The sequence below is a fragment of the Zootoca vivipara genome, chromosome Z2 (assembly GCF_965207765.1).
Source record: "Zootoca vivipara chromosome Z2, rZooViv2.hap1.1, whole genome shotgun sequence".
Classification (NCBI taxonomy): Eukaryota; Metazoa; Chordata; class Lepidosauria; order Squamata; family Lacertidae; genus Zootoca; species Zootoca vivipara.
Window position 1 is genome coordinate 37,241,134 of NC_142585.1, and position 25,152 is coordinate 37,266,285.

Consider the following 25,152-nt stretch of genomic DNA (forward strand, 5'->3'; position numbering starts at 1 on the left):
GTCAGGGGTCCCTTTACCTTTACCTTAGGGGATTTGAACCCAGGTCTTAGTTTGGCACTCTAGCCACTGCACAACACTGGCTGTCTGCCTCTCCCCCCCAAAAAACAAAAAAACACCCAAACTGTCGTGTACTACTCCAATCTGCAAGCCATGCGAGATTCCAAGGGATCATAGAATCATAGAATCATAGAGTTGGAAGAGACCACAATGGCCATCCAGTCCAACCCTCTGTCAAGCAGGAAACACCATCAAAGCATTCTTGACATATGCCTGTCAAGCCTCTGCTTAAAGACCTCCAAAGGAGGAGACTCCACCACACTCCTTGGTAGCAAATTCCACTGCCGAACAACTCTTACTGTCAGGAAGTTCTTCCTAATGTTTAGGTGGAATCTTCTTTCTTGTAGTTTGAATCCATTGCTCCGTGTCCGCTTCTCTGGAGCAGCAGAAAACAATCTTTCTCCCTCCTCCCTATGACATCCTTTCATATATTTGAACATGGCTATCATATCACCCCTTAACCTTCTCTTCTCCAGGGTAAACATACCCAGCTTCCTAAGTCGTTCCTCATAAGGCATCGTTTCCAGGCCTTTGACCATTTTCGTTGCCCTCTTCTGGACACGTTCAAGCTTGTCAGTATCCTTCTTGAACTGTGGTGCCCAGAACTGGACACAGTACTCCAGGTGAGGTCTGACCAGAGCAGAATACAGTGGTACTATTACTTCCCTAGATCTAGATGCTATACTCCTATTGATGCAGCCCAGAATTGCATTGGCTTTTTTAGCTGCTGCATCACACTGCTGACTCATGTCAAGATCCTGTGCAGGATCCGGATCCTGATTTTAATGAAGCTTCCTTGGAGGCCTAGGGGCTTAACACTGAAGTCTCCCTGAACTAAGTAACTTGCTCAGGAGCAGTTCATCTTAGAACTGTCAGGAGCATTATGGGAAACTTAAATGATGTCTCCCTGATCCAAAGGCACAGCCCTTATCAGATCAGAGTGCTGGTTAACGGAGAAAAGGGGCAGGTGGTACCTTAATTGAGATAACCTCCACTGTCAAAGGAGGCAATGTGGTTCTGAACAGCGAATACTGCTAGGAACTGCCAGTGTGGAAAGTAGTACTGCTGCACTTGGGTCCTGCTTTCAGGATTCCCATTGGGGCATCTGGTTAGCCACTGTGAAAAGAAGACACTGGACTAGATTGGGTTTCCGACCTGATGCGGCTTCGGGGCTCGTATATTCTTTTGTTATGTTCTTACCTCAATTGCCCAAGGATACAAAGGATGCTGATGCCAGAACCTGTTATATGAATGAATAATATAGATGGATGAACAGATAACTACGCACTTGCAGAGTGCAGACCCCTTGCTATGAGGCAAACTTGTGACAAATTTAAGTGGTGGCTCCCAGCTCCTCTTACCCTACTCCAGGGTTTTTTTTTGGCGGGGCGGGGCTTTAAATAGATGATCCTCCCTATGTGCTATAAATAAAAGATAATAATAAGGATGCCTGTATACATAACGAAAATAATAAAGAATCTGCCTAAACTAGCTCAGTCTTGTTTTTTTAATTCTCCCCTCAAGTCTCTGGGAGTAGATTTTTGCTTCAAATACTCGTTTTAGGTGAGGCCCTTCCAAAAGGCCCCCACCCATGTTGGCCAAGCCAAGGTTCTGAATCACCACTGGAGAGGCTCCCAAACGCCCATTATGTAGTGACCTTCCTTTTTGGGCCTGTTGTCTTCGCCAGAAACAAAGGGAGTGGGGCTGGCAGCCTCTCCCCACCTGGCCTGGCCCCTCATGTTAATGGAACCCTAGTGGCTGAGTCAGACCCCACACAACCCAATGCTTCCCCAAGACTCCTGTTTCTCAGGTCTGGGTGTCGTCTTCTTTGGGAGAGCACCACATAACTGGCTGTTGTTTCATAGACTCTGGAATGAGCGGTGCTAAGGGTTCAGCAGCTTGCCTTGGAGAACCAGAGAAGGCAATGGCTGTAGCTCAGAGGTTAGAGTACCTGGAAGTCTGCAGTTTAGTCTCCGGCATCTCTGGATAGGGCCTGCCTGAGGCCCTGAAGAGCTGCTGCCTGTCAGCACTGACGGTACTGAGCCAAATGCAGCAAGGGGTGTGACTGGCATAAGGCAGTTCCCAATGTTGCCATTCAGAATCATGAGGGCCAGGAACTTTATTTCTGCATGGACAATAGTACATTCTAAACAGGTAGGAACCGAGTGCCAACAAACCAACAGTAGAGATTATGAACCAAATGGGATGTGAACTGTATGCAAACTAATGCAAACTGTATTCATGTAGAATTAATAGTGTTGTTATATGAAAAATTGGGGTTGGCTTTTACAGCCAAACTCCCTAAGGACTTTGCATCCCCTCTGTCCATTATCAGAGAAGAATGGATGGAGGCAGGAACCAGCAGAAGAAAGCAATGAATATATTTATTTTCTGTAGCAACAGTTCCCCTCATCCCTTGCAAGGAGGTGAGGACCCAGAACAAAGGTGGGTCCTAAACATCTTTGGCTTTAGAAGTGACCCAACCCCTTAAGCCAAAGGTCACCCAAAAGCATCATACAAGGAGTGTGTGACTTGTCTCCTTTCTCTCAAGAGACCTGATAATGCCAGCTGATTGCCTTATCCTGATTGCCTTAACTCTTTTGAAATTGCAAATATCCTAGTTCCTAAAACCATTGTCACAGACCTCCCCTATTCATACATAAAATATGCTCCTTTGACAAGATTTGAAGAATTTATATGGGAAAGGTTTTTCCAATATACTGTACAGTGGTACCTCAGGTTACAGATGCTTCAGGCTACAGACTCCACTAACCCAGAAATAGTACCTCGGGTTAAGAACTTTGCTTCAGGATGAGAACAAAAATCGTGCAGCGGTGGTGCAGCGGCAGCAGGAGGCCCCATTAGCTAAAGTGGTGTCTCAGGTTAAGAACAGTTTCAGGTTAAGAACGGACCTCCAGAATGAATTAGGTTCTTAACCAGAGGTACCACTGTACTTCCTTTTACTGCAGGGAAAATATCTGGGGACATTAAGAGAGCCAAGATGGCTTCAGGATTGTTCTGTGTACTAAAATAATCTTTCCCCCCCCCAGGGAATATTTCCTAATTTTGAAGGTGAAGGATTGGTTTTCTGTGGAGTGTGGCTTGCTATGTGTGTGCACCTTATAACAGGGTGGAAGTGTTTTGTGTATTATTTAATAAACAGTGACAAACAGAAATCATGCAGATCACAGGTTTAATCTCTGGCATCTCCAGGTAGGGCTGAGAAAGACCCCTGCCCAAAACTCCTGAGAGCCACTGCCAATCAGTGTAGACCAGGGTTTTCCAAACTCGGGTCTCTAGCTGTTTTGGACTACAACTCCCATCATCCCTAGCTAGCAGGATCAATGCTCAGAGATGATGGAAATTTTAGTCCAAAACAGCTGGAGACCCGAGTTTGGGAAACACTGGTGTAGATGATATTGAGCTTGATGGACAAATTGTCTGACTCTGTACAAGGCAGCTGCCCATGTCCCTATGCAGAATCATGAGGACTAGAGTCTTACCTTGTATTTTCACTGGGTGGAATGTCAGACAGCAAAGACCTGCTAGCACTTGCCAAAATCCCAGGTAGGCCATTATAACACATCAGGTTTGGAGGCGGACTCTGACCTTGGCTCCTCCAGAGCAGGACAAACAAGCCAGCTGTGAGCTAACACTGCTTGTGTAAGGATTTCAAAGTGTTAGTAATTTCCCTCTGGAGGCCAACCCACAAGCAGCAAGGAGACCGCTTCCCTTCAAACCAGAATCTGCTTGTGCGATAATCCAATGTTCTGTTTGTTGTGTTTTGTAACACTGTTTGCTTTTGGAAAACTGTCCTTGAGGCAGGGAAAGGAAGAAGGAATCACAATGGACTTAGTTCCTCCCCACTCCCAAAATAAGGCAACACATTCCAGGAAAGGTTTTGTGAATGTGTGATTCAAAAATCCTGCATGCTTGGGGTTCAATGATTTCAGGGCTCTGAATGCCCTTTCCCCTAACTCCTAATACTGTATTTCAAAGTGGATTACTGTACTCAAGAAGACCAGGTATGCATGTGCATTGCTGCATGTAGGAAGGTAAGAAGCTGCCTTAAACAGAGTGAGACCATTGGTCTGTTTACACGGACTGGCAGCCCCATTGCAGGATTCCAGAGAAGGTTCTCTCCCAGCCTTCTCTCAAGATTGAACTTGGGAATTTGTGCATGCAAGGACTAAATTAAATGGAAACACAGGAAGCTGCCTTATACTGAGTCGCACCATTAGTCCATCTAGCTCATTGAATGGACAGGCAAGCAGCTCTTCACAGATCCAGGCAGGGGTTATTCCCATCCCTACTGAGGCTATTGTGAGCCCTGTGGGGACCTCTTGGCAGGGCTGCTCAGAGCGGGAGGAGCTGGGTCTTGGGGAGGAACTGGGTCTAAGGCTTCAGATGGAACCCATACAAATGATTGTGCTCACCTCGTTCTTCAAAAGGGGACCTCAGGGGGCATGGCAAGCGTGGGGACAACATATTAGTTTCCTCCTAGCCATGGACCTCAGAGCTCTGATATAACTGCTGATCCATGCGCCTTGTATCTATGTTTGGGCAAAATTCTTATTGAATTTTGGAATAAAGTCTTTGCCAATAACTGTGCTGAGAGTCCATGTATTGTATTCGTGAGTGGTAGCCAGGACAGGGCCTTTATTTTGTGCAAAGCAGATGCTCTGTGGTTGAATAATTGTCCTTCATCTAAATATAAAGTAAGGCTTCAGTCCTCATGATTCTGAATAGAAGTTGCCAGGGACTGAAGTTATACCAGTGCCTCGCATGCTTTTCATTAATATGTGCATTATTATTCACATGTCCCCTTAATATACACATCCACTGTTGCATAACTGAGGTGCAAAATTCAGAGAAGTGCAAATTTCAAAGGATACCTACATTTCAGTTCATGGATTGTTTTAAAGTGCCATTTTAATAGATTTGTATTCAAATGGGAAACAAATTTTGCCTGCATCCCTACCTTCCCATGATGATTAATAATAGCATATTATGAAAGCTGAGATATTTGTAAATATTGATGACCTGCTATCTTCCCACTTCATAAGTGAACTGGAATTTAAAGAGACCAGTTAAAAACATTCACACAGCACACAGCCATATAAACTTCAAATCCTCTATTTTTAAAACCAAGACAAGAATTTTCCAAATGATGTATTTACAAAGGCTTTCCATTTGAAAGAAATCAGTTGGAATAAAAGCACCTGTTTGAAACCCATTTGATGGCCCATTGTCATCTGTGGACTGCAAAAGCTGGCATTATATCCAGACTAATGAGTCCTTGGGTCAAAGGTCAGAGAGAGGAAATGGTGGCTGGTGCCCACTGCAACTGCTAGGGCAGAAGGCAGGGAGCCCAATACAAGGTGGAGCCAGAGTCAATGACAGACAGAGCCAGCTAATTCTAGTACTGTACATATTTCCCTCATCTTTCTCCCTGCAGAATTCTACAAGGGCAACACTGAAACTGAAGAGACACCCAAAACAGGAAGAGCCACCTGCTGGTGGAAAAATGCAGCCAAGTGAGGTCCGGTGGGGAGCAGACTGAGGTTGGTTGGGTAGAGTCCCATTCACCCAAATAGGCAGCCACTAATGCAGGCAGAAATTCTGTTGCCACTTTGGGTGGAAAAGGATTGGCAGACAGTTATTTCTGTCAAGCAATGGGAGAATCTTCTTTTTCACCACTTCTGTGTTGTTAGCTCTGATCCAAGAAACTGATATTTTGACAAGGTAATGGGAAGAAAGGGAAGAAGACTTGCTGAAGAGGGTCCCCCCCCCATCCTTCTTTATTGCAGCTCCTTCCCCCACACCCCCACTCTAAATAAATCAATGGAGCAGTGGAAATAAACTAGACCAGGTTACATGGCATATTTAGGTTCAGTCAACCATACGACTTCTGTTTCAGTCAATTCCATGGCTATGGGAAATTGTACATTTTTTACTCCCTTTTAAAAGGGCTACATGTTTTGGGGTGGAGGGTGGGGAGGAAAAGAATGAAAATTTGTAAAAAAAAACAGCTCCAAAACTGCAAGCATAGGAATTGGAAGAAATTGTACTATCTGTCATGGGTGCCATCCATTAGATGTCCACCATTTAATGACAAAAGTGTTTATCGTATTTATAGGGCGTTAGTTTTTGGTTTTTCCACAATACAGTCTGAAGCTCTATAAAGACCTGCAAAACTGGTTTTGACCTAGCACAATGGCAGACTCCCAAAAATGATGTACAGAAACGCCACTGAACTCGTCTTCCTGAGGATTTAAACTTTTTATACTTTAAGGTTTTATTTATTGTTGCAAATAAAGCAAGCCCCAACCAACCATAGGGACAATGCCTGCTGAAATTCATAAAAGATTTGAATACTATTTGCAGTGTCCAACACTATAATCTGTACACTGTTAAACTTATATAACATTCTGTTCTGCTCCCCCCGCCCCCTTTAGACTCATTTGTCAATGCCTGTCCATGGGAACATCTCCTTAGGAAATGGGCGGATCTGGCATTTTTGGATTTTCTCCCTTTCTCTTTCTTCCAGTTCAGTTCCTCGCATTTCCACACCAGTCTGTAATTTATTTTAAAGTCCTTGTGAAAGTTGATTGGCATTTTAGTGCAAATTTCTCCCTAACATGTACATTTTTGCAAAGTAATCTTCCCTAATAGAATGCATTGCTGTATGTTCTTTTCACCAATACAGTGGTATCTCTGGTTGCAGATGGGATCTGTTCCGGAGGTCCGGTCGGATCCCGGGGTTTCCGCAACCTTAGGACCGCTTCTGGGCACGCGTGCGCGGCAAAACCTGGTAAAATACTTCCGGGTTTGCCGCTTTCGCATCCCGAAGTTTACGAAACCAGAGGGTTACGTAACCGGAGGCACTACTGTACATGCATTTCTAGGCACACTTTACTCCCAAGCTTGCATTCTTGTACACGTTACCTGGCTGGAGAACTGCACTGCAAAGTTTGGAGAAGTGTGAATTTTGGAAGGGTGGCTGTGTTTCAGTTTGCATATTGTTTCGGAAAGCGCAGTGGGATAGATTTGCCTTTAACTGCGAACTGACTCAAATCCCTCCTACATCCTGACATTTCCTCCATGGTATTGACCTTCTTCCTTCTTCCCCTCCCTCCGCGCCATGTTCCTCAAGCCTCCAGTTCCTTGCACTGCCAGGGATGGTGCTCTGGAGCACTTTTAAGGAGGCCGTCTCACTTCCTGCTGGAGCAGCTGCTGGGCAGGCTCCGGAGGATGGATTCCAGGTTCTGCTTGTCGCTCTGGATCTCCGCCAAGTCCCTCTCGAAGGCCTCGATCCGCTCCCGCTGGGTTTCAGCCTCATGCTGCAAGGTGCTCAGCTGCTGGCCCAGAGCACCAGATCCCGCCAGGTTTGACTGCAAGTGCTCCAGCTGGCTTTGGCTCAAGTTCAGTGCAGCTTCTGACAGAGCACTGTGATCTATGTTGCCTGGCCAGGGAATGGGGTGGGGATAGGAAAGAGAAACACATTTATTTATTATTATTTATTTCAATCATTTGTACACCACTTCACATTCTCTGCCCCCACCCAAGCAGTTTACTACTTTAAAACATCAACTAAAACCTTATAATGTGCTAAAATAAAACATGGCCAATTATAAAAATGAAACATTGCTGCTGAAGATCAAATAGAAAAATGCAAGGAAGATCCACATTTAAAGCATCATAATAGTCAGGAAAGAAACATATTCCCTGAGCATAAAGTGGAGTATCCAACTAATGTGCCCTGCTAGTGCGAAGATTTCCCACTTACACCGTGGGGCTTCCCCCCACTCCCCGCACACATCCTCCACCCTCTCCAGAGGGTTGGGGAAACCCTTGGAACAAGTTTAGTAGAGGACGCGTGGGGAGGGGGAGCAGAGGGGAAAGTCCTGTTGTACAAACAGAAATCCTTGTACTGGCAGGACTGTGACTGAGCACCACTATGGATGCAACCCCCCCCCCAAAAAAAACTCCACACTTTACAAATAAAAGCCCATTTGTTTTAAACTGTTTGGTTCACCTTCACCACCCCTTACCCTGCAAGAGTGTGGCGCTCTGCATCTTTTTCTGACAGGCAGAAATTAAAGAGCTCCTGAGAATGTGGCACAAAGCTTCACCTCTCAGGTAGCAATCCTAGTGAGAAGTATAAATGAAACCTCCATTCTTGAACTCTCTTTCCCTCGAAGTTCCTCAAAGCAGGGTCATATCTAAAGTTAGTCCTACACAGAGTAGACCCACTGTAGTTCATGGACATGGCTGACTTTGGTCCATTAGTTTTCAATGGGCTTACTCTGAGTAAAGGCTTATCCACACTTAACTTTCCTCTGTTCTTTCCAGGCTGCCCTCCCTGCTCCAGAACTTTCCCTGCAAAAACCCACTCTTTAAAGGTCAAGTGGAGCAAATGGCAATCCGTGTGTGGGGAGGGGGGCAACAAGAAACCGAGCTCTTAAGCGCAGAACTGTGCCTGGAAAGAGTGAGGCAAAAGGTAAGTGTGGATAAGCCCTTAGACTCAGTTGGACTCAATCCTGCAACCTCTGCCTTGATCCTAAAAGTCCCAGTTTGACATTAGACAGATACCCCATAACTATATTGTTGTAGACACTTGTTGAAAACTTTTTTGTACCTAGATATGCAATCTAGATACCTACAGGTGTTTTAAAAGCTTTATTGGTTTGTATCTTTGATTTTAATGATGATGGCTCTCCATATATTTGGGTTTTTAAAATATACTTGTTTCAATGATAAAACACCTCCCAAACATAAAAGCTGGGCACCTTTCCATACACTTTGCTCAACTGACATGTCTCTTTTAGCACTGGAGGGTGTTCCAAATAATAAATCTGTAAAATATACTGCAGCTTTAAGTAAGGCTCAGGTATCTATCTCAGAGTCCCTGATTTCTTCTGTCTCATAGGCTCATAAAATTGTAGAGTTGGAAGGGACCCCCAAGGGTCATCTAGCCCAACCCCCTGTGATGCAGAAATCCTTTGCCTGAAATTAAGAGTCATGTGCTCTACTGACTGAGCTATCCTTCAGAGCCCTTAACCACAGCCTTGCGAGCAGAAAGCTTTGCCCATCATGGACCTGGTGGTGGCAGGGGAGAAGTCTGCCTGCTTAATTTCTACCTGCCAGGCTTTGGTTCAAGGCACAACATTTGGCAAACACTGATTAATCCCCAAAGGCTATTAGGATTAAAGTTCACTGTAATTCTTGGAAAACTTTATGAAAAAATGGTGACTAGTTTTAAAGGAAAGGCTGCCCTCTCGTGGTTTGGCACAGGAAGTGCTGAGCTTTCAGCTACAGCACAGGTGTGCCCAGGATGCTACTGCAGGAGCAAGGAACTGGATCTGATGGCCAGATCTTTAATTCTCCTAAACCAGGCATCCCCAAACTTCGGCCCTCCAGATGTTTTGGACTACAATTCCCATCTTCCCCAACCACTGGTCCTGTTAGCTAGGGATCATGGGAGTTGTAGGCCAAAACATCTGGAGGGCTGCAGTTTGGGGATGCCTGTAAACACACCCTGTAAAAACCAACTATGACAGGTGGGTGGGGCTGCTGACCTGTCAATCACCTGATGTTATAAAGCTCAACATAGACAGTGAGCACCTTTGCAGAAGCACCTGCAAATGGACAAAACCAGGGCAGGCCACAGGCCACACACAGCTTTGCCATTCACTGCTGCTCTTTGCCATCCCCACTAGCCGCTTGATGCATTCATTTCATTCTGCCTAAAATCAGGGCCAGCCATGTTCTCTGGACTTATGAGGTTCACTGTGCTTCCTTGAATTGCTTGCAACCAACTATTCTCACACCACACCCAATGGAAATGAAAACAGCCAAGTGGTGTTGGTTGCTCACCGAGACTGGTGAGCAGGCTGTTCAGTGTCGCAATGTCCATCTCCAAGGAGCCCTGGGCATTTCGGAGGCTCTTCTCAAGATCGTTCATCTCCGCTGCAACCTTCCGATGAGATTGTCTGTGCGTTAGAATTGTAGGGTTGGCAGGGACCACAAAGGTAACTTTTAACCCCTTGACACGTGCGACAGTGTCCTGGTCAGGGCTGGAGAATCTCGGGTCCAGAGGACAAAAGCAACCCTCTAGGCCTGTCCCTATCCAGCTCTTGGGGCTCTCCTGAGGCCCTGCCCTGCTCTCCTTGCTACACACCCAACTCTAGGCATTCTCTGCAACCTCTCCAAGTGCTTTTGCCTCCCTGGAATGCATCCTTAAACTGTGGCAATGCTTTTCACTTGCCTGGATGGAAAGATGTATGGTGGGTGGGTGGGTGGGTGTCCAAACCTCTGGTTTTTGGATGGCTAGTATGTAACCTCCTGACGAACGCACAGCTCACATCCATGGCTCTGCCCAGCTTTGCCTTTGGCCACGTCTGCCATAGACAATCAGTCCATGGATATGGCTCTAGAGATACCACAACGTAAGACATGGAGCCCATGTTGTAAAATGGGGAACCTCAGAGCCAGGGGCCAAAAGTGGATCCCCCAGGCTTCCCTATCTGGCCATTGGGACTGTGCCCAGGCCACGCCTCTCAAGGGCCCTACTCTGCGCCTTCCTCTAATGATTTCACATGTCCTTGAACTGGGATGATGCCTCTTGCTTTCCCGCACCCATCATCAGCATTCGACCCCTGAAAGGCTGTATATGAAGGAAGGCAGCCCTTGGGCTGAAAAACGCTCCCCATCCCTGGCATAAACAAACAATATTCAGAGTAAACCAAAGATTTGTGGAAAGTGGGGTCATGTTCTTTAAAAAGGGATACCACAGGAAACTCAGGAAGCTGCCCTATACTCAGTGAGACAACTGGGCTCCATCTAGCTCAGTATTGCCGACACTGACTGGCAGTGGCTCTCCAGGCTTTCAGGCAGGGGACATTCCCAGCCCTGCCTAGACATGCTGGGGATTCTGCATGCAAAGGAGCTCCTCTGCCCCTGAGCTATGGTCCTTCAACATCCCTAGCAGAGCACCCCCTCCAGCTAACGAATCCAAAGCATCACTGACTTGTCCAGGTCCAGCGAGGTTGTTGTTACGTTCTTCAGACTCATGCTTCTGCCTGGAGGCTTCTGCCACGGTCAAAGCAACACGTGCCTTAAGTTTATCTACACGCCTTTTCTCCCACTTTGCGTCTCTGAGTGTGTACTGGGCCCTCTGTTGAAGAGGATGATAAAAAACAGGTGAGGAGGATGGGTGGCTGTTGAGGGCCATTAGAGGGTGGGAAATCTAAAAGAAATAGCAGGCAGGGTCAAGCTAGGGTGGTGTCATGGTTAACAGCAGCATGCTAGGACCTGAGGGTTCAAATCCCCATTCAGCCCTGAAGCCTGCAGGGTGCTGTGGGCTGCTGCAGCCTCTATGCTCAACCTGTGTGTTTGTAAATGAACACAAATAATATGAGGCACTGGGAAACCCCCAGGGAACTCCTTCCAAAGGAAACTAAACCCAGGCAAGCCCTGTGCCCCTCTGGAGGACCTCACCCCTCAGGAGAAGTGGGCTGAACTTAACAGTAGGCCTTAAACTTCACAGGTGTGAGCTGTTCATACCTTAGCGCCTTCCTTCGCGACTAACTCTGCATTGTTGGCAGTTTTCTGGGCTTCAGCAGAGACTGAAAAGGAATCTCCCAGAATCTTCTGAGCTTGTCTGGTCTTCTTCTGGGCCTCTGCTATTGCCCGATCCCGCACAACTGTCATTTTCCTGCTTGTGGCAGACTGGCGCTTGTGACGTGCACCCAACCTCTTCATCCCTGTTGGCAAGGGAGTAAAGAGCTTGGTTGTACTGATTATGATATTGAGATCCAGTGTGGTGTAATGGTTAGACTTAAAACATCGGACTAGGACCTGGGAGACTATGGTTTGAAGAAGCTAAAATGGAAGGATTTTGTGTGTGCTAAACTTAGGATGGAAATCACAGCCAATAGGAAATGGGAGCGGAATATATTGAACTGGGCATGAATTAATGAATATATAATAAGCAAATAACTACCGGTATGGATTACTGTTTTAATATATGACCATAGCGGAGAGACTACTGTGTGAATAAAGATGAAGGATTTATTGTTTCTCAACATGGAGGAAGGGTTGTTAAAGTTTTTGGAGGTAAAGGTTATGCTGGACTGGAGGAAGACTATTGTTGGCACTTATTAACAGCAACAGCAACAATAGGAGAACCCCTTTTAGACTTTTTGTGTGGAAGGGAACAGGAATTAACTTGAGGCATCTGGGTCTGATAACTGGGGAAATATCGCCTAGTAGAAGGAGTAGCTGGATATCATTCTGGATTGAATACTTCAAATCTCTCTCTCTTTCTTTTCTTATCTCACTCTTGTATTATTTTTATCTTCCTGTTTCCTTTTCTTTCTTTTCTTTGTTTTTGCTTCTGTTTTTTTATGTCCTTTTTTATGAGTCAATGAGGGGACTGTATGCAAATGAAGGTGATGGCTAGCTGGTGAAGGACCCTGTGTGAGAGGCAGGGAAGGGAAGTTCTTCTGGGGTGGGAGGCTGGGAGAAGAAAGGGAAGCTCCCAGGTGAGAGATAGGAGGGTCAACCCCTTTCTGTGGGTGACAAGAGTTAAGATCTACCTTTACGGAACAGAAAGCATGCATTTGTGTAACTGCTACACTGACAGTTTAATGTTCTTCAACATCAACTTTGTTGGACTGGTCATGTTGTCAGGATGTCTGATTATTGTCTTCTAAAGCAACTACTCTATTCCCAACTCAAGAATGGAAAGCGAAATACTGGTGGATAACAAAAGTATACTAAAGGGTCACCACACGGAAGATGGGGCAAGCTTGTTTTCTCCTGCTCTGGAGGGTAGGACTTGAAACAATGACTTCGATTTACAAGAAAGGAGATTCCAACTAAATATCTGGAAGCACTTGTTCTATAATGGAACAGACTCCCATGAGAGGTGTTGGACTTTCCTTCCCTGGAGGTTTTAAAGTGGAGGTTGGATGGCCATCTGCCATGGATGCTTTAGCTGAGAATCCTGCATTTGCAGGGGGTTGGACTAAATGACCCTCAAGGTCCCTTCCAACTCTATGATATGGCTGTCCTGGCAGGGGCCGGTGGGAGCCCGGTCCAAAAACATATGGAGGGTTCTAGGTTGGCCAAGGCTGATCTAGATATTGTTATGGCTAAAAAATGGCCGCTGTTTCTTTAATGATAAAAGAACTAAGTCAGCATGAGTCAGCGGCCTACAATGGCTCATGCAACCTCTCACCTAATTGTACCTGTATATATAGAGTGGTCAATGTTAGTGGTGTTGGTGGGTTGGTTGGTTAGAGAAAGCTGGTGGTGTTGATGTCTGTACAGTTGGTTGTTTTGCAGTTAAAGACTTTTAAGAATAAAAGCAGAAAATACTCTGCAAGGACACTCTTTTCGTGGAGTCTTTTGTGCCGGCTAGGGTCCGAGGACCAGGTAAAGCAGGCAAAGGAGGTCAGAACCTTTGCTATATTTTTTCAAAACACTGACAGATATAAGTCAAGGTAGCCTACTCATCAGGGAGGTAATTGATCAGGCACTCTTTTCTTACCATCCAAGGTAGCCAACAAGTTCTTTGCTTCAGAGAGCACAGCCTCCCCCTTTGAGAGCGATGAGGATGCCTGTGTGTGGGTGTCATTTGTCCTTTGCCATAGCTACAAAAACCAAAAAGGATCAGGATTTCCCCCACCATCTGTTTTGCCTATTTGTTCATTTCACAATGTTTATATACTGTTTAATTATAATAAAACCTCTAAATATCCACACACAAAAATTTAAACTTTGAAGCTATCAATAAAATACACTTTAAAACAGGTATTAAAAACATCCACAAGATAATTAAAAACAACAGTAAGGATTAAAAGATTAAAACACAGGTTGGCTTGACCTGGACAGCCTTGATTAAACAAAAATGTTTTAAGTAAGTACTGTACAGCAAGGGTACCCGCCTTCTGTCAATCAGCAGGGAGTTCCAAAATGTAGGTGCTGTCACACTAAAAGACCAACCATCTCCACACACAGTGTTGGAGGCAACCTAGATTTTGTTTAAATGCACCATTATTATTTTAAAAAGAAAATCCATTAGTTTGCCAGAAACATGCCCTGTACCCAATAAAAGCACAACCCAATCTTGTTATCAAAGCAAGAAAGGGGAGATAGAAAACATCTGAAAGTCTGCTCTTAAAGGAATGAGAGAGAGAGAGAGTGTGTGTGTGTGTTAAGAAAGAGGCTGGGTTACAATTGTAATGGTTCCAAAATACATTCACAGTGATCCAGCATTTTTATATTTATATAAATGCAGGTGATTTGGACCATGTGCACTGGGAGCTCTCCCATCCACTGTGGAAGCCTCAATTGAGGGAGGTCTTAACGCGTGTTCCTGTAGGCATAGGTAAAGGTAAAGGGACCCCTGTCAGTTAAGTCCAGTCGCAAATGACTCTGGGGTTGCGGCGCTCATCTCGCTTTACAGGCTGAGGGAGCCGGCGTTTGTCTGCTTCTGCAGACAGTTTTTCCGGGTCATGTGGCCAGCAAAACGAAGCCGCTTCTGGTGAAGCCAGAGAAGAACACTGAAATGCCGTTTACCTTCCTGCCGGAGCAGTACCTATTTATCTACTTGCACTTTGACGTGCTTTTGAACTGCTAGGTGGACAGAAGCTGGGACCAAACAGCAGGAGCTCACCCCATCACTGGGAATCGAACCGCTGACCTTTTGATCAGCAAGCCCAAGGCTCAGTGGTTTAGACCAGCGTTTCTCAACCGCTGTTCCGCGGCACACTAGTGTGCCGCGAGACGCTGGCTGGTGTGCCGCGACGTGCGGCGACGAGAAGGGCGATTTGCATTGTCACGTGGTGTGGTAGCTGTTGAGAGCTGCGCTCGCCCTGCGTCGTGACCCGGCCGGCTTCCTTTCCGGTGGGTTAGTGTTGGTTATTGGCGGCCGCCAGGCACGTGACAATGCAAATCGCCCTTCTCGTCGCCGCACGTCGCGGCAAAATTTAGACAAACTAAACTAAAATTTAGACAAACTTAAAGAAGCTGGCTGGATGAGCTCAACCTGAAACTTGCTGAGCAAAGGATTGTGCTGGCAGAGAAATCAGCGGCTTGTGAAGCCTTATTACAGGAGATTGCAACCAACACAGCAATTGGCAAGTGTTTCTTACAGTCATAATTATATAGTCAATATAGGGCGGCACAGAGTTAAATTTTTTAACTTTTTAAATGGTGGTGTGCCTCGTGATTTTTTTCATGGAACAAGTGTGCCTTGGCCCAAAAAAGGTTGAGAAACACTGGTTTAGGCCACAGCACCACCAGCCTGCAAAATGGATTAGTGTTGAAGCCATGTATGCAACCAGAAAACAACTCCTCTTCCAACTCATTCATTTGTATAAATATTCCTCATGGTCCTCAAACAAAATATGGTTTGTTTTAGCTATGTACTGAGAGTCCTGGAGAATCTTATGAGGTCAGTATTTTGGCATTGATCCTGAAGCATTCTCAGTCAAGCTGGGATAGGGGGAAACCAAGGGTCATTTTCAGGATTCAGTGTGATTGGCTTTACCCATTGGCTCAATATCATTAAATTTGTTAGGTTTGCCAATGTCACTTTTGGGGCTCTTCATGGCAGAGGACCCCCTTTGCTTTCCACTTGTCTAAGAAAAGCAGCTCAGAGCAATATGCCCATTACTAACATCATTACTGTCTTATTCTTTTCCTGCTGCTATTTGTTTGTTTTTATTCTGTTGAGAGAAAGGGAGGTATAATTGTTAGAGCACTGGCCTGGGACCAGAGAGACCAGGGTTTGAATTCTCATGCAGCCATGAATATCACTGGGTGACCTTGGGCCAGTAACTGCCTCTCAGCCTAACTTTCTGCCAACCTAGCAGTTTGAAAGCATACCAGTGCAAGTAGATAAATAGGTACCGCTGTGGCGGGAAGGTAAACAGCATTTCCAGGTGCTCTGGCACTCGTCACGGTCCTCCGTGCACCAGTAGGAGTTTAGTCATGCTGGCCACATAACCTGAAAAGCTTTCTGTGGACAAAGGCTGGCTCCCTTGGCCTGAAAACCAAGATGAGCGCCGCACCTTTGACTGGACTTAACCATCCATGGGTCCTTTACCATTACCTACCTTACCTTAAAGTGTTGCTGTGATGATAAAATGGGGAGAACCATGTACACCACCTTGAGCTCCTTGGAGGGAAAGGTAGTATATAAAGTACCGGTAAGTAAGAAATAAAGCTTTTCTGTGCACGGTTATTATTCATTCATTAGCTTAGTGGTTTTCAGCCCATCTAGCCCAGCATCCTGGTCTCACAGTGGCAAATCGGACGCCTGTGGGAAACTCACCCACAAGCCTCACCTGACTACAAGAGCCCTCTCCACTCCTGTGATTTCCATTAACATCAGGGGTCCCCAAACTAAGGCTCGGGGGCCGGATGCAGCCCAATCGCCTTCTCAATCCGACCCGCGGACAGTCTGGGAATCAGCATGTTTTTACATGAGTAGAATGTGTCATTTTATTAAAAATGGGTTATTTGTGGGGCATAGGAATTCATTCATATGTTTTTTCAAAATATATTCCGGCCCCCCACAAGGTCTTAGGGACAGTGGACCAGCCCGCTGCTGAAAAAGTTTGCTGACTCCTGAGTAATGTATTCAAAAGCGGTACTGCCTCCAACCATGGAGGCAGAGTATTGTCATCATAATATTTGCTTTTGTAATCTCAGGAGTGAATGGCACCCTCTTGTGGACACATGTTGCCACTTCCCCAATGTAAACAGCAGCACTCACTAAGAAGAGAGGGATTTTGTACTTTTCAGGAGTGAATAGCAGCACCCTCTTGTGGACAAGTATTGCCATTTGGTCAATGCAAACAAAAGTGGTAAGGACCTAGCAGAAGACACCAAGAAGATGTGGCAAGAATACACAGAGGAATTATACCAGAAAGATATGGAGGTCTCCTACACCCCAGGTAGTGTGGTTGCTGACCTTGAGCCAGACATCTTGGAGAGTGAAGTCAAATGGGCCTTAGAAAGCACTGCTTATAACAAGGCCAGTGGAAGTGATGATATTCTAGCTGAACTATTAAAATTTTTAAAAGATGATGCTGTTAAGGTGCTACACTCAATATGCCAGCAAGTTTGGAAAACTCAGCAATGGCCAGAGGATTGGAGAAAATCAGTCTACATCCCAATCCCAAAGAAGGGCAGCGCCAAAGAATGCTTCAACTACCACACAATTGCACTCATTTCACACGCTAGCAAGGTTATGCTTAAAATTCTACAAGGCAGGCTTAGGCAGTATGTGGACCGAGAACTCCCAGAAGTGCAAGCTGGATTTTGAAGGGGCAGAGGAACCAGAGACCAAATAGCAAACATGTGCTGGATTATGGAGAAAGCTAGAGAGTTCCAGAAAAACATCTACTGTACTTCTGCTTCATCGACTATGCAAAAGCCTTTGACTGTGTCGACCACAGCAAACTATGGCAAGTTCTTAAAGAAATGGGAGTGTCTGATCACCTCATCTGTCTCCTGAGAAATCTCTATGTGGGACAAGAAGCTACAGTTAGAACTGGATATGGAACAACTGACTGGTTCAAAATTGGGAAAGGAGTACGACAAGGTTGTATATTGTCTCCCTGCTTATTTAACTTATATGCAGAATTCATCATGCGAAAGGCTGGACTAGATGAATCCCAAGCCGGAATTAAGATTGCCGGAAGAAATATCAACAACCTCAGATACGCAGATGACACAACCTTGATGGCAGAAAGTGAGGAGGAATTAAAGAACCTTTTAATGAGGGAGAAAGAGGAGAGTGCAAAATATGGTCTGAAGCTCAACATAAAAAAACCCCAAGATTGTGGCCACTGGTCCTAACACCTCCTGACAAATAGAAGGGGAAGAAATGGAGGCAGTGAGATATTTTACTTTCTTGGGCTCCATGATCACTGCAGATGGTGACAGCTGTCACGAAATTAAAAGACGCCTGCTTCTTGGGAGAAAAGCAATGACAAACCTAGACAACATCTTTAAAAGCAGAGACATCACCTTGCCAACAAAGGTCCGTATAGTTAAAGCTATGGTTTTCCCAGTAGTGATGTATGGAAGCATGGGCGTACCCAGGATCAAAACTAGGGGGGGGCAAGGGGAGGGGCCAAGGCACGGAAGGGGAGGGGCCACAAAGTGGGCGGGAACGGCGAACTCGCGCTCCGCCGGGCTGTGCCCCTCCCTAGCAGCAGGGCTGGTAGGCGGAGGCGGAGCCCAGCCCAGCGGAGCGCGAGTTCAGCGTTCCCGCCCGCCGCGCCGCGCTCTCTGGTTCCCCGCCGCGCTTGGCCTTGCCAGAGGGCGCGACGGGGAGCTGGAGGGAGGGCGCAGCGCGGCGGGCGGGAACGGCGAACTCGCGCTCCGCCGGGCTGTGCCCCTCCCTAGCAGCAGGGCTGGTGGGCGGAGGCGGAGCCCAGCCCAGCGGAGCGCGAGTTCGGCGTTTCCGCCCACCGCGCCGCGCTCCCTGGTTCCCCGCCGCGCTTGGCCTTGCCTGAGGGCGCGCCGGGGAGCTGGAGGGAGGGTGCGGTGCGGTGCGGCGGGAATGGCGAACTCGCGCTCCGCCGGGCTGTGCTCCGCCTCTGCCCACCAGCCCTGCTTCTAGAGTAGGGCAGCTGCCCTAACTTGCCGCATGGTGGGTACGCCCTTGTATGGAAGTGAGAGCGGGACCATCAAGAAGGCTGATCGCTGAAGAATTGATGCTTTTGAATTATGGTGCTGGAGGAGACTCTTGAGAGTCCCATGGACTGCAAGAAGATCAAACCTATCCATTCTGAAGGAAATCAGCCGTGAGTGCTCACTGGAAGGACACATCCTGAAGCTGAGGCTCCAATACTTTGGCCACCTCATGAGAAGAGAAGACTCCCTGGAAAAGACCCTGATGTTGGGAAAGATGGAGGGCACTAGGAGAAGGGGACGACAGAGGACAAGATGGTTGGACAGTGTTCTCGAAGCCACGAACATGAGTTTGACCAAACTGTGGGAGGCAGTGGAAGACAGGAGTGCCTGGCGTGCTCTGGTCCCATGGGGTCACGAAGAGTCGGCGACTACACGACTAAACAACAACAATGCAAACAACAGCACTCAGCCAGAAACCCAGGAAGAGAGGGAATTGTGTCATTCCTGCCAGTGCAAATTGTCCTGGTTAGAAATGAGATGCAGCCCCAAGCAGAGAGTAACTCACTTGTTCCAACTCCTTCATCCTCTGAGCCATGCCCTCCAGTTTGGCCTTTGCAATAAGAGATCCATTGGCCACCAGGTGTTTATTCTGTTCTGCCAGGTGCTCCAGTTCATTGGCACAATGAGTAAGATTTTCAGCCTGCTGAACCAGGGGGTGCTGTAGGAGCAAACGCCGGAACAAGTTTAATTTCTATTAAGCGATCTGACCCAAGCAAGATGGTTTGTTGTTGTCATTACAGCATTGCCACCACTCAGTAGCTTTCAAACTGGCAATACAAAAATGAAACAAAAATCCCCATAGAATAAAAGCAAATTAGTAGAAATGGTGTAATACCCTTAGTAAAACAGCAACGGGAGATTATAAAAAGCAATCAGTGAACAACAGTTTTCTACCTGGGTATTAGTAAAGTTTCCAGGGAAAACTATAATTAAATTGGAAACTGTGTCAGCCAATAACAGCCAAATAGACTCCTCACAAGAATGAGGGATGTGGGGAAGAGAAAAACCTTTGCCATCTCATTTTGAAAGATAAGATTCATCCCCCAGAGTCTTCCCCACACCCCAAAGTCACTGGGTTGCATTCAGCTACCTCCTATTCAGAGTAAATCCATTGAAAATAATAGGAATAAGTCATGTCCATTGGTTTCAATGGGTCTACTTTGTGTAGCACTGCCATTGGCTACAACCCTTGGCATATCTTCCCTCCTCCCACCTTTTTGTGGCATGGTCCTGTGAAAGGGGGCAGGGAGAGTATTTAGTGCACATTTATTCCCTCTGCTCACCAGCTCTATGACAGTGATCTGTGTGAGGTTCTTTGCCATGTTGTCCTGATGGACTGAAGCAAAAGTCTCCTTAGCTTTGGCTGTAGCCTCTTCCATCCGGAAGCCAAGCTCCCCCTGTGCCTTTTGGATTCTCCGGTAGCTGTGAGAAGATGCCAAAGGAAACTGTGAGCCAATAGGGCAACAAAAGAAATAGAAAATCGATGCAGGATACACAACGACGTGGTCTGGGAATGGAAGTTCCTGAGAAAGACCAAGGGACATTTTTGCCGACTCAAAACTCCTAGTCATTATTTCAGAGTCACTGAAATCAAAATTTAAAGCTGACATCAAAGAGGAAAATACTAGCAAAACAATAAGGAGCTGGGTTCCCCCCCCCTCCTTTTTGCACCTCATTTTGCCTAGATCAAAACTTGAAGCAAATTATGATGGTCCCTCATATGATGTTAATCATATGATTATGAAGATGGAGATAACATTTGTGGAGCAGATGAGCTGAACTGAAAGCATCCTCATTGCCTTCAGTCTAAACATATCTGTTCCTCTCTGAGGTTAAGGTTTGTTGAGGGGCAGAGAACACTTGCCTGCATGCTTGCAGGAAAAGATGGCTGTGGATAACACTGATTGGCCAGTTACAGGTAGGTAGCCGTGTTGGTCTGAGTCGAAGCAAAATAAAAAAAATTCCTTCAGTAGCACCTTAAAGACCAACTAAGTTTATATTTTGGTATGAGCTTTCGTGTGCATGTCCAATAAAGTATCTGAAGAAGTGTGCATGCACACAAAAGCTCATACCAAAATAAAAACTTAGTTGGTCTTTAAGGTGCTACTGATTGGCCAATTATTAAGATGTTTCTAATACTGTATATCTGTATTTCCTGCCTTCTAGAAGTGAGAACAGTGTAACTCAAGGTCAACAATATGGTGACAGACTGCAGATGCCTACAGGCTTCCCATTTGGGCACCCACTTGGCCACAGTGGGGAAAGGATGCTGGACCACATCCCCAAGAGCTCACCTCTCTTCCATCTGTCCCCTAAACTCCAGTGTTGCATTGTCCTCTATGATACTCTGCAGAAGGTGGTAGGTCTTACTGGACAGGAGCATGGCCTTTTGGGCAGTGTCTTCCACCAAGGCCGCAGCCTCCATATGGCTGTGGAGAGAGAAAACACAGTGACTTTGGCATTGCTGGCAATCTCACCAGTCCAATCACCACTAGTTGATTAATTGGGTGAACTACAGTACTCAGGATTTTGGGGGGGCAGAGGAATGTGCTTTAAACATATGGTGTGTACGCAGCCTTCATCATACTCAGGGCTACCCCACTGAAATCAGTGAACACATTAGTCCATTCTAAGTCGGAACTTATACATTCAACTATGAATATGTGAAACATACCTCTGGGCCAGCACTCTAGACTCCTGTGCCTGGTGGGTCCAGTTGGTGGGCTGGTGCGACATCTCAGCAGGAAACTCCTTTAAGGGAAGGAGGAAAAACCCTCTGGTTTTCTGGAGAAAACTCTCTTCTCTGGCAATACACTTCTGAAAATAATATACTCCTTGCAAGCTTCCCATAAACACAAGATGTGGGGCTAGAGCATCAATGGGGAACCTCTGGCTCAGGGGCCTGATTAAGCCTGCCAGATTCCCCATTTGGCCTGCCAGGCCATTCTGGCCAAGCCACACTCACCTGCTCTACACCCGCCTTCGGATATGATGCCAAGCATGCAGCAGGTAAAGACGTAGCTGTATATCGGGCTTCATAAGCTCTGACTATCAGCCAATTGCCAGGATCTGTGAAACCCAGCAGACAGTGCTGTACGAGTTCCAGATATAGTGGTATCTGGTGGTCAGTGGGGCTGGTGGGGTGTAACAGGAAGCAGAGTCAGAGACAATGAGAGGCGGAGCCAACTCATCCTAGTTTTGTCCCTATCATCCTTCACCCTGCTATTTTCTCTAAGGACTAAGGAGGAGAAAGCCAACAGACAGGGCCTCCCTCTGGACTGGTTGTAAGTAAGAAGGCAGGAAGGACGGGGATGGATAAGGGCAGACTGAGGTTGGTGGGGCAGTGTCCTGTTCTCCCTAATGGACCAGCCTTCAGCACACAGTGATCAGCTGATCTCTGGCACTTGGTGAGCTGTGCCTTTGCCCATGGACGCTTTTGAATTCTGCACCATGCCAGCTCCACTCTCGGTGGGGTACCATGGCATCCAGTGTGTCGGTGGCCATCTGGATCTGTTGTTGTGTGGACTGCAGGATGGGCAGGATGTCAGTGAGGAGGAGGCAGCCCTTGGTGCCACCCTGGTTGTCACAGCCCATAATCTCACTGGTGTTCCTCAACCGGCTCTCTGCATCATGCACTAGGCTCTCCAGCTCAGCAAGCTCTTCTAGGAAAGCCACTTTGGCACCTGCAGGGGACAAAAATAGCTATTTGCAATGGCTACTTCACATGCTTGTGGCTGTGCCAGAGAAAAGCTGGATATGGAGCATTATGGGATATGTTTGAGGGGGGAAGTTATCTGATCAACTCCCTCTCCCTTGTAGTAGTACCTTTGGAGAGGTACATAGCATATTGTGCATAGAGTGCAGGGCAGGAGGGTACAACATTTTAGCCTCTGCAATTGACCAGAGAACCAAGGGAAGCTGCTCCCTCTGCCTTGCAGGAAGAACATCATGGCTAGGGAGGACTGCAGAGGGCCCCAGATTCAATCCTCAACTTCTCCAGGTAGGGCTGCCTGAAACCTGAGACAGCTGCTGCTGTTCAGTGTAGACAACAGTGAGCTTGGCAGCCCAATGGTTTAAGGTAGCTTCTTACATTCCTTAGAGCTTGTTTGCTTCCTTCCTGGCAGAAGGAACACTTCTGGGAACTTTATAACCAGTGCTTCTTTCAGGGGGCTCTCAAGGGTACACAACACTGGCACCTTTTCTTTCTAGAAGAAAAGCACTGGTTAAAAGTGTGGCACTTAGTGTAACAACTTCATGGTGAGTACCAGAAACCATTTTTCTAGAAGAAAAGCACTGGTTTTAACCAAAAATCAGTGCCAGTTGTTGTCTTCCTCAATCTTAATTCCTTTTCCTTTTTGTTGTGCCTTTTAAACTGTAGGCCTGCCAATCACCTTTTCTCTCCCATTTTTGAGCAAGGTGTGGAACAAGGTAGACACACGTGAAATGCACATGAAGAAGACACAAAATGATCCATTCAACCATATACTTGACCTTTTTCAAGGCAAATCCTAGGACACTCGAGTTGCTAGTTCGATGAAAATTGGGAGGATTCTCTGTTGGTGGGTCTGAAAGTCCCTTCTAGATTTTTCCTGTGCTCTAACAGAAAGGGAAGACCCCTTTCCCACCCACCCAATCTCTTTACCTTTCAACAGGTAACGGCTGTGGAGAGTGTCACCCCGTGGTGCGTCCCGCAGCATGGCAGAATAATAACGTGCCCTCATCATGCCACAGTTTGGTTTCTCCAACCATGACTCCATCCTTGTCAACTTGGCCTTCAAATTGTCTGCCTGCAGGGAGAAAGAGAGCAATATGGGATGGCTTTCCAGGGAAGACAGACACAATCTAAAAAGACACCCTCACCCTGAGCTTGGGTTCCACAACTTGCTGCTTGCAGAGGAAATGATGCATTTGGGAAGAAATGCAGACATGATAGTAAAAGACAGTTGTACAATACAAAGGGTAGAAAATAGTTTATTTGATTAAGTTGTTGATGGTTGTTTTGATACCAGGGATCTTAAGGGATGGACAGTAGTCTAGAAATATAGTAAGGAAGTATTTTTGTTTTTAATGGGGTTAATTGGATGACTATACATTTAGCAAATCTGACTAAAACATCTGATTAGCTGATTGGCTGACTGACTGGCTGATGCAAGCAAGCAAGTGGTGGGTTTTACCTCTTCCTTCACGAGACTGTAGCAAATAGGGCACTCCAGGCACTGATTGCTCCCAGGGTCATAGAAATAGTTCACTTTGCATTGGTCACACTTGTACCCCACAAAGCCGCGCTTGCACACACATGTGCTGTTGTCATGACACTGGAGGGAGGCAGAACCGAGCTGGGAGCAGTTGCAGGCTGGAATTAAGAAAACAATATGTGTGACTCTTAATTTGGGGACAGCATGCATGGGAAGGAGGAGTAGAAGGGGAAAAGACATAGTCTGGTGATAGAGCACCTGCCTTGCATGCAAAAGGCCTCAGGTTCAATCCCTGGCATCTCCAGGTAGGAATGGGAGAGACCCCTGAGTCTAAAATCCCTAAGAGCCACTGCCAGTCAATGCAGGCAGTACAGAGCTAGACAGACCAGTGGTCTAACTTGGAATAAGATACCATAGTTTCCTACATACATCCCTTTTGATTCAAACAACACCCCACCTTTCCAGCTTTTTGGGAGGCTTCCGGAGGTGGGCAAAGGGAAGACAAATAGTGAGATTTGTTTTTAGGATAATGGAGTATCTCCAGCTCAGGGGGCACTTATTACTGCAGGATGTTCAATATCACTGTAATTTATGTGGTAAAAATGCATAGTTCATTCGCTCGCACAAGAGGCAATGATGGGCACCAACCTAGATGACTTTAAAAGCTGATTAGACAAATTCATAGAGGATAAGGCTATCAGTGGCTCCCTACCATGATGATTATGTTCTGCCTCTATCAGAAGCAGCAAGCCTTTGAATACATGCTGCTGGGAACTCAGGTCCCTTTGCCCCCCCCCTTAAAATGTTTGAGCGGGCTGGAGGAACCCAAAGTTGATGGGCATTGCTGCCTTTCTCTTTCTATTCTACTTTTGGACTTTCCCCCCCAACAAGCCCTGTAAACGAACTTGTAAAAGGGTGGCTGGATGGCAAGAGAGAGAAAACCATCAACATAATTTCTTATTTACCATTTCACTATTTACCCTACGCATAAGTGGGCAGGGTAAAGCTCTCCTCCTCCTCCTCTTCCTGCCCTTTACCCCAAGGACCCAGGGCTCATTACAACAATTAAATCACGATATTTAAAAGCAATTTAAATTAAAGCATACAGAAATAAGGTGTCCTAAAAATATGCCCAAGCAGACAAATGCATAATTTTGCAGCAATCAGATGCCTAGAA

General features: G+C 46.3%; 1 protein-coding gene across 3 annotated transcripts in view; it reads right to left on the reverse strand.

The window, feature by feature from the left end:
- Positions 1-5,177: 5,177 nt before the first annotated feature.
- The window catches only part of LAMC3 (laminin subunit gamma 3), a 96,905-nt gene continuing 76,930 nt past the window's right edge, over positions 5,178-25,152 (reverse strand). For 2 of the 3 annotated variants that reach the window (XM_060270544.2, XM_088664831.1), the window contains 12 exons: positions 23,955-24,133; positions 23,423-23,567; positions 22,258-22,463; positions 21,455-21,531; positions 21,075-21,209; positions 20,064-20,202; positions 19,286-19,438; positions 13,616-13,718; positions 11,626-11,825; positions 11,090-11,236; positions 9,937-10,036; positions 5,178-7,522 (listed from right to left, as the gene is read on the reverse strand). In XM_060270544.2, the coding sequence (XP_060126527.2) occupies positions 7,272-7,522; positions 9,937-10,036; positions 11,090-11,236; positions 11,626-11,825; positions 13,616-13,718; positions 19,286-19,438; positions 20,064-20,202; positions 21,075-21,209; positions 21,455-21,531; positions 22,258-22,463; positions 23,423-23,567; positions 23,955-24,133 (1,835 nt within the window). In that variant the 3' untranslated portion in view covers positions 5,178-7,271. Of the gene's footprint in view, positions 7,523-9,936; positions 10,053-11,089; positions 11,237-11,625; positions 11,826-13,615; positions 13,719-19,285; positions 19,439-20,063; positions 20,203-21,074; positions 21,210-21,454; positions 21,532-22,257; positions 22,464-23,422; positions 23,568-23,954; positions 24,134-25,152 lie in introns of all 3 variants that reach the window. The other variant, XR_009557032.2, reaches the window with a different exon arrangement.